At 38.9% G+C, this 9,944-nt stretch overlaps 1 protein-coding gene across 1 annotated transcript in view; it reads right to left on the reverse strand.

The window, feature by feature from the left end:
* The window catches only part of LOC100890154 (endochitinase 2-like), a 10,149-nt gene extending 5,993 nt beyond the window's left edge, over window positions 1-4,156 (reverse strand). Inside the window, exons 1-2 of the mRNA XM_030983300.1 lie at window positions 4,008-4,156; window positions 3,533-3,631 (exon numbers count right to left, since the gene is read on the reverse strand). Of these exons, the coding sequence (XP_030839160.1) occupies window positions 3,533-3,631; window positions 4,008-4,065 (157 nt within the window). The 5' untranslated portion in view covers window positions 4,066-4,156. The remainder of the gene's footprint in view (window positions 1-3,532; window positions 3,632-4,007) is intronic.
* Between the last annotated feature and the right edge of the window lie 5,788 nt (window positions 4,157-9,944).

The following is a 9,944-nucleotide window of genomic DNA, read 5'->3' on the forward strand; positions in this document are numbered from 1 at the left end:
TCGTTTTTCGTGACTGCTAAATCATATATGTGCTACTATGCTAATCAGCTAGGGAACCTACGTCCTTAAATCATAATTGACAGTAATGAGGATTAATGCCTCACAAAAGGGCACTAATATAGCTGATCGACACGATTTTTATACTGGGGCCTCACAGTAACAAGGCCATTGCTTAGCCCCTGAATCATGACTGTACGCAGTGTTTGCTAGGGTAAGCGGCCCCTTCCACAAATCCCCCAAAATGAAGAAAATGCAATAAATTGTCAAAAATTAATTGCATTTTCCCCCGGCCCCCAACAGGAAAAATTCCTCTGTGTGGCCATGCCTTGAACCATAATGCATGGCCCTACAGAGAAGTTTTTCCTGTTGGGGGCCGGGGGAAAATGCATTGAATTTTTGACAATTTATTGCATTTTCTTCGTTTTGGGGGATTTGTGGAAGGGGCCGCGTACCCTAGCAAACACTGCGTACAGTCATGATTCAGGGGCTAAGCAATGGCCTCGTTACTGTGAGGCCCCGGGATAAAAATCGAGTCGATCAGCTATATATAAGTGCCCTTTTGTGAGGCATTAATCCTCATTACTGTCAATTATTACTTAAGGACGTAGGTCCCTTAGCTGATTAGCATAGTAGCACAATTATGATTAAGCAGTCACGCAAAACAAACACTCTCAAATTAATATTCAATAAAATCTGAGAATGTATGCCATTATCTAGATCTATTAGAAATAAATAATTTTTTTAAATCCTTCCCTAAACTGGGGTAAAAATAAATATTCCACCATTATGACCAACAGTGTATAATAGTAATACGCTAAGGCTCCGCGGGGGGCATGACGTCTCCGCCGGCCTTTGTATTCTATTGTTTTTTAATGAGATCGCCGACCCAAGTTGGTGCGGCTATCTCCTCCTGAACCCTCCCCTCGGGGTACCCGTGCCCGGTGCCGTCGTCCGCGGGAGAGTCTACTCTGTCGAATTGGCTATACCGCCCGAGGTCCTCCTCCGTGTCGACGTCCAGGGCGAAAACAGACGCGATATGCATAATGCAGGATATGCGTGACGACAGAGATACCTCATGGATATTCAACATGACATCCGTAGACACACGACCGATGACCATCCACTCACATTAAGTTGCGTATTCAATGCACGATGTACAGGGTCGGGCTTACCCGAGTAAAGCATCTTTCTATAGGATATCCTTTGTAGTAGCTGCACAAGCCACAGAGATACACACGAAGCTTCCCGTCCACGTCCAAACTTAGAGACCTATTTCCATCATTATTGCCGCGATTTTTATATAGTTTTCGTGAATGGAGGTATGAACTCAAAGCTTATTTTGTGATTATGACGGTTATGTATACTACATTTTGATTATCATTTTCTAAAGGAAAGTTTTCACAAGAAAACCATTGGACTGACAATTCAGTCGCAAGCTGCCTTCAGTCAACACAAAGTGAAGTGCTGCTGTGTAGTGTGTGTGAGTTGCGATGAGCTTGCAGGAAGCTCCAACACTGGCACCGCGCACCGTAGGCGTCCGACGCCTGCGGCGCCGGTGTTGAGCTTCCTGGAGTTACGCTGCAGTGTGTGTGTGAGTTCACCTAAGCTTGAGTCGAAGAGATTTGACACTTTGAAATTGTTATCTGTTGGTTTGCATCATTATTGCCGCGATTTCAATATAGTTTCGTGAATAGATTGACGAAACCTGAGCTTAGAATTAGTAAAAGTATTACTAATGTCTACGTTTTTAAACGACTGTCTGATTTTCTTGTGAAAATTTTACTTTGAAAAATGATTATCGAAATTAATGGTCAGAAATAATCACAATCTAGGGTCTATTATGTTACAGTTCTTGCATCAAATCAATGCATGAAAACTTATAGTTATTGAACTAGAAAAATATATATTTTTTTTAATAGGCAATTATGAAGCAGGAAGCCTGAAACCTTAGCCTACTAAACAAATCTCAACAAAGTGTAGGCCTATCCTTTTATGAATTAATGAAAAAGTAGCCCCAGAAAAAAGAGCCCCCGAAAGTTGAAAAAGTAGCCCCCGAAAATTTCCCAAAAATTTGAAATGGAGCCCCCGAAATGAAAAACTTAATTTTTTGCCTGCGCCCCTTCTAGAATCCCACGGATTTCCACGGGTCCTGAGTTGCGTGTATATATAATATAGGCGTGGGGTCCAAGGGTTTCAAGGGGCCATTAACCCCCAAAAGCTCGGGGGTTACGTTCTTCAAAGTTGGGGGGGGGGGGAGAGATCAGATCGCAGCGAGTTGAGTGTATATGTTATATAGGCGTGGGGTCCACGGGTTTCAAGGGGCCATAAACCCCCGAAAGCTTGGGGGTTTTAGGCGTTTAATTAGGGTCAGATGAGCATATTTTTAATACTTTATTTGTGACACTTGCGGGTCACTAATTGGCGTGGGGTCAATACGTAGAGTTGTGTAGTGTTGCGTACCAACTACGCTGGCCTACGTTACTATATGCTGAGGGACGGAAAGGGGTACGCAAGGTGAACGAAAACAATTCAACATGTTTAATTTTTTTTGCCTACTTTCGGCGTAGAAACTTGACGCAGAAATTACGCCTTTTTACGCAGAAAGTCCGCCTTTTTACGCAACAGTACGCTACCCTACGCCAGATCGACTAAGCAGTAAAAGCTTTCCATACAGTAAGCAACCATAAGCAAACCTGTACGCCAGCCTACGCATAACCTACGCAGGGACTATTTTCCCATTAATACGCAGCCTAATTTCTGCGTAGTCGGTACGCCACACTATGGAACTCTACGCAGTTTTAGTGGCTTAAAGAATAAGTACCGGTACAGTTGGATTGTTTTTTTAAATTTAATATAAGGCCAAATAAAAAAAAAAACATGCTTATAGCGTCCTGTTTTTTTGAAAAATGGGAAGGAGGAGGCGCTTTTTTTTTTTTTTTTTTCTTTCAAAATGGCCGCTCCGTACATTTTTCCTGGCATTCGGGCTATTTTTCAAGATGGCGGCCGACAATTTTTTTTAAATCAGAAATACTTTTTAGCAGTGCTTTTCATTTTTTTTTCTTTAAAAAAAAAAAAAAAAAAAAAAAAAAAAATAGGAGGTGGCCCCCAAAAAGGAAGCAGGCGGGGACGATGTTTTTTTTCTTTCAAAAAAATAAATAAATAAAAAAAAAAAAAATAAATAAAAAAAAAAAAAATAGGAGGCGGCCCCTAAAAAGGAAGCGGGCGGGGACGCTAAACATGTATATTTTTTAATGGCCTGAATGGTAAATAACGTTCTTGGTGGTTTTAATTTAGACATTCTCTATATATCTATTTACACCCCCGCCCATGGGTGTCGATCCTTACGTAATACCTATTCATCAGGGGGGGATGAATGAATAGATCATCCCCCCCTGATGAATAGGTATCAGTTACGGATCGACACCCATGCCCCCGCCCCCTCTAGAATCCCGCGGATTTCCGCGGGTCCTGCTAGTTATGATAATAATCAAATGCATGACGTCATTTCCATGAAGCTATTGCCTAGACATACCAGAGGTAGTGGCGCTTTGAGAAGTCGTTGTGTCTGAGCGTTCCGTCATCGTAGTCGAAGGGCTCGTCGTAGGCTTGTTCGTCGCTACCTGCGTTGACTCTGTGAAGAAGAAAAAAACATGGGATAGATGACAAGGCATGATATTTACTCTGAAATTATTTTATACCGCCGGCTGTCTCCAGGCGCTCTTGGTCAGGCAGAAGGATATGATCAAAGCGGGGGGGGGGGGGGGGGGGACAAATAGAAATCGGAAAACATTTTTCCTGTGGGAATCCCAATTCCATCAACAAATTCCGAAAGGGGACCGCAAGCTTTTTTTCTTCTTAAACTTCATATTTTACTTCTTCTTCTTCTTCTTCAGTTGTAACTACTGAATTTTCGTTTACCCCCTGTAGAAAGTCTCTTCATGCTCATTGTTCATTAATTAGCCACCCCTCCCCCTCCCCCGATACGCCTATGTTGATATTACACTTACGTTCATCGCAGTGTTTCCCTTGAAACCCACTTGAGCAGGTACAGTTGTAGCCTACCATAGTCTCCTCACACCAGCCGTTTTTACAGAGATTTTTGCCACAATCTGCGAAATAAGTAATAAACGGGATAAAACTCAATATTGATTAACAAATTATCATTACACTTTGTTCTGTTTGGTGTGAAAAGATATATTTTCGGGATTTTCACAAATTAACATAAAAAAGATATAGCAAGACTAATGATAATGCATTTTCACCAGGGCTGAAACATGTCAAACGCCACGTAGACCATACTCCATAGTCATCCGATACCCATTGCATTGGTGTCAGTGCCCATTCTCTAAATGCACTGTTTTGCCTGGTGTAATTCACAGCCCTTCCCGACTATTTTTTTAATAAATCCCCCGTTAATTGTTCCTGGCTTTATTTTGTCAAATGTTTATGATTAGGGTAAGAGTTGCAATTGGCTTTAAGGTTAGGATTAGAGTTAGGGTCAGGTATAGTGTTTGTTACAGTTACAGGAAAACCCAATCATAATAGACAACTACTCTAAAAGAAAGCAGAAATATCAGAGAAGCAGACTGATAAAAGTTCGAATGGAATCGGATAAAAAATAAGAAAATTTGTTTCAACACACAAAATGACTAAAATGTTAATTTTTCCAAATGTTTGACTCTGGAGGGCCTTTCCATTTGAGAGAACCGATGATAATGTGCTATCCGAAATATATTTTGCCTACTGCCCCAAGGGAGAAGGCACTTCTAACCATTTTTATCCACGACGAACGGGAAAGTTGTCCATGACTATGTCACAATCAGTTGGAGATTGGCATATATTTAGTGATCTCATATTTCAATCATTCATAACTCCCTTGAAGTTAATTCGATTTATTTTGCCAATCTTTTTCTCTTACTTTTCTACTTTCATACAAATGAATATTTAACAAGATTTGGATTCCCCTTTAAGAAATTAACGTGGAGCAATTTTCGTCAGAAACAAATGTCGTACAACCTTTCCCTTTTTAGATCTTCCTACGTACCTGTACTGTAATAAAAGAAATCGTGATATAGAAAAAGCGGCCTTAAAATAAAGAAATTAGTTAGAAACGAGACCGCGAAGTTTGTCACTGGTTTTTCTAGCACTTAACAATTACTTAAGCCCATCCATTTAGGCCTTAATTCAAGTGAGAAAACAATAATTATTTCACACTGTTTTCAAATTCTGGTACTTGATAGCGAAGGGAAAAACGAGAATATTATTTGGTGAATACGAATTCACAAATATTGTTGCTCGTCTCGCATCAGAATATTGTTTTGCTAGATAATTTGATGTTCCTTTCATTATTTTCGATAGATTTTACTAAACATCTAGAGAGGAATTTCAAATAGTAGTATTAGTAGAAGTCGTAGAAGTCGAAGGAGTAGTAGTAGTAGTAGTAGTAGTAGTAGTAGTATTAGTAGTGGTTAGAGTAGTAGTAGTAGTAGTAGTAGTAGTAGTAGTAGTAGAGGTAGTAGTAGTAGTAGTAGTAGTAGTAGTAATAGTAGTAGTAGTAGTTGCAGTGGTAGTAGTAATTGTACTGGTAGTAATAGTAGTAAACATTTAGTAGTAGTAGTAGTAGTGGTAGTTAGAGTAGTAGTAGTAGTAGTAGTAGTAGTAGTAGTAGTAGAGGTAGTAGTAGTAGTAGTAGTAGTAGTAGTAGTAGTAGTAGTAGTAGTAATAGTAGTAGTAGTAGTAGTAGTAGTAGTAGTAGTAGTAGTAGTAGTAGTAGTTGCAGTGGTAGTAGTAATTGTAGTGGTAGTAATAGTAGTAAACATATAGTAGTAGTAGTAGTAGTAGTAGTAGTAGTAGTAGTAGTAGTAGTAATAGTAGTAGTAGTAGTAGTAGTTGCAGTGGTAGTAGTAATTGTAGTGGTAGTAATAGTAGTAAACATTTAGTAGTAGTAGTAGTAGTAGTAGTAGTAGAGGTAGTAGTAGTAAACAATTAGTAGTAGTAGTAGTAGTAGTAGTAGTCGTAGTAGTTTTATTTGTAGTAGTTGTAGTAGTGGTGGTAGACCTCTAGTAGTATTCGTATAGTATTGTTAGTAGTTTTAATGATAGTGGGATCGGATATTTATAATGTCAATTAAAAATGTATGATCTGTACTATTATTGATTGATTAGCTTTTTTTAAGGGATTTGATATTTTATAACAAAAATGAAACCAAGGAAGCATGAGATTTACCCGGGATTCTGCATATTATGTGTTGGCCAGGAATTTTTCCAGCGAAGACGGCAGGGGTAGAGAAGAGTTTTGGGACGGTCTGCAACATGGTGCCATCGGGCAGTCGCACCATCTTACAATTAAAGGATGTCGGCAAGGTGCTTTGCTTGCTGAACTCGCCTGGACAAGATGTTTTTGTCAGCTTCGACGAATCCGATAAAGCGGGCAAGGCTGTGTGGAATAAACACAAACAAAAATCGCTAGTGAGCTCTTCCTCCTACTGCTCTCCCTCCTCCTATTCCCCTCCCCAATCCTTCCTCTTCCTCCCTTGCCTCCCCTCCTCCTCCTCTTCCCGCTGTCCCTCCTCTTCTACCTCCCCCTTTCTCAGCCTTCCCTCCTCCTCACCGCCTTCCCTCCTCCTCACCGCCTCCCCTCCTACTCACCAACTCCCCTCCTCCTCACCGCCTCCCCTCCTCCTTACCGCCTCCCCTCCTCCTCCCCCATCTTCTTCCTCTTCTATCTCCTCCTCTTCCACCTCTTCCTCTCCCCCTTTAGTATCATTCTCTTTCTCCCATATTCCCCTCAATCTCCTCATCTTCCTCCTCAATCTCTTTCTCTTCCTCCTCTTCCTCCCCGTTACCTCTCACCATCTCTCCTTCCTTTCCCCCTTCCCCATCTCCTATTTATTCTTCCCATCCCCTACCCCTTATGATTGAAATTTCCCTTACAATAGTTTGAAACATTCATTAGGGGGAATTTTCCAAACGTCGAACTATTTATTAGAGACCCTACGTAGATTTTACACCTCGCTCCTATTTCGCTTCATAATGGTAATTTTATGAGCCAACCTTTTCAGCAATATTCGTACAATCATGAAAATATGACGTATATAATTATGAAGTCACACTTATTCTTACCTAAGGACAAACAGGTTACAGTGCCAAACAGCAACTTCCACATTACACCGATCTTTTGGTCTTTAGCCTGTGTTTATAAAAAAATGTTAACATTGCATAAACAAATAGAACAAGAACAGAAAAATGATGATTAAGATAATGGCTAATTATGCTAATGTTATCACCTACCAAAACCAAGAACGGTATTTTCCAGCAGGATTTTCACTTTCACTGGCCCAAAATATTGGGATGCCCTTCCCGGCACATTAAAAGAAAAACCCTCTATAAGTGGTTTCAAAAATGCCCTCAAGCACTTTTTGTTGCAAACGAATCAGAATAAGTAGTTCCCCGTTTTTGTTTTTGGTTCATTGTTTTTCCCCCGTAATTGTATTTTGTCTGGCATGGGTCATTCAGTGCTCTGTGGCATTCATGTATTTAGTTAACACTGGTTTCAAGTGGTACCTCGTTCGTTTTAGCAAATGCATTTTGTAGGGGCCCCCTATGGGGGCGTCTGGCGGGCCCTTAGCAGCAGAAATTTTGTCTGGCATGGGCCATTCAGTACTCAGTGGCATTCATACAATTAGTTAACACTGGTTTCAAGTGGTACCTCGTTCGTTTGATCAGATGCATTTTTGGGCCCCCCTCAACTGGCCCCAGGGGCCACATGCAGCAGAGGGACTCCGGCAGACGTCCACATTTTGATAGCCTAGGTTTTTCCCAAATGTTCCAATACTCAGATATTGTTACCTCGTTCGTTTGATCAAATTGTTCTGGGCTGCCGGACTATAGGCTATGCCCTTACGTACAACTGATATATTTTGGTTCATTCGAAGTTTTAAATTACAAATTATTTTCCAAAACATAATCATGTCCCTGTTATACAAACAAAAAGTGAAACGTTGCATCGAATTTTTCACAAGTGTTGCATAAATTATTATTCACTTTTTGCCATTTATATAAATTTTCATTTGAGGCAATAATCCTATGAATCATCTTTAAATTTAATTGTTTAACTTTATTATAAGGAATTTGCATTAATTTAAATGAAAATACATCCTTCTAAACAACTTAATTATCTAAATCTAGAAAGGAATCATGTATTTATTAAAACGGATAACAAGTAAAACGGCTATAAAATAAAATCAAGCACATGGTGGCTATTTCAATATGATTGAAACAAAAACATAAAATACTTAACAGATCAATCTTCAAGGGCTTTAAACAAAAAGATCAAGTAAAAGGAGGCACCTTTTCTTTGTTCAAAAGGGCCCTTTTGGGGTACTTAAAAAGGTTGGGGGCACTGTGACCATTGTCAAACCCCTCCCCCCCCTTCTCCCAGGATCCCCGCCTCTAAATTAGCTTGTTTGCTTCGTTTTGGTTTGTGATGTTTGTGACAACGCTTGTTATCTTTAAAAAAAAAAAAATCATAATTCTATATCGAAATTATTCAAAAGCTGTGTTAGGTATTAGGGCCAATGTTCTTATTTTGAGGAGTGGGGCGTACATTTATTTATATGTGAAAATACATGTTACGCTAATAACATGCCGAAAGTGGATTGACAATTATGATTCAGCTTCATTGGAATACCTGTCAGCGTCAAATATTTTCAGAGGGGTGGGGTTTGTGAGTGGATCAAAAGGATAGATATTGATAGTATCACCATTATATTTTGTTGCTATGCACGTTGCGATACAAACAAGCTGGTTTTAATGATACGCTGATTAAAAAGAACCAAGACCAATTTGCACTATCAGACAATTAAATATCGACCTTCATCACATTACCTTAATGGAATATTTCCGGCATGGAAAAAGTCTGTATTTTTAATTAATAGATGTATAATTGAATTGCAATAAAGCGTCTCACTTGGATGCTCTTGTTTTGGTAGGATAATGATGGGCATCGTTTTTTCCCAAACGTTGGTACTTTCAATGGCTCATACAATAACAAAGATAGAATACCAGTGAGTTCATTAATCTGAAAATGTTATAACGGTTAAATTGTGAACGTTAATTTTTCCCCCAAACGTTTATATTTTACTTTTGAGTGCATGCATGCACTCAGCCCCAGCATTTGCAATTCCCAACGAATTTATCTACCCATACAAAAAAAAAATGGGAAGGGGTGGTCTGTATTGGTACTTAATTCTGTTGTACATAGCTAGTGTGTAAATGGGCGTGTAAGACGTACGGATAGAGAACATTACGTTAGCTAATACCTGCAAGATGAGATTAATATAAAATAAAATAAGCATAGAGTGTGGCATTAAGAAAGAGCAAATTTGTTTTTCACATTGCAAAAGTAATGATAATTTGTATTTTGTATTTTCACCGCCTAAAATAAGTTTTTTTTTAAATTTACCCCGCCTAACTTCGGGTATAATGAAATACATTGTTTGAACGAAACAGAAACAGAAAATACAATTTTACAATCTCATAGAAATGAAAGAAGAAAAAAAGAGAACAAATAAAAATGTCGTAACAGCAACATTGTACATGTATATTGACCTTCTAAAGCATTACCTTTTAACACATGCCATTTAGTAAAGAATTTGCTCGTTGTATTTTTTATTTTTCAAAGCCACTTGCTTTTCTAGAGAAAAATTAAAGTTAATTTAATGTTTGAAACAACTAAACGATGGTCTATATGTTTCCTGTATCTGTTATCAAATATCTTTTTTTTTTCTCATTAGGATTAAACAAACAAATTCGGGCCATTTCTTTTATATTGAAATGATACAGAGTAAAAATTAAAACTGATATAGGTAGTAGTACTATCTCTATACCAGTCTTGAGACTGACCATATCGGCCTTATATATGAACACTCCCCACAAATATGCTCC

This window comes from Strongylocentrotus purpuratus, unplaced genomic scaffold (genome assembly GCF_000002235.5).
Source record: "Strongylocentrotus purpuratus isolate Spur 01 unplaced genomic scaffold, Spur_5.0 spur5_scaffold_13, whole genome shotgun sequence".
NCBI lineage: Eukaryota > Metazoa > Echinodermata > Echinoidea > Camarodonta > Strongylocentrotidae > Strongylocentrotus > Strongylocentrotus purpuratus.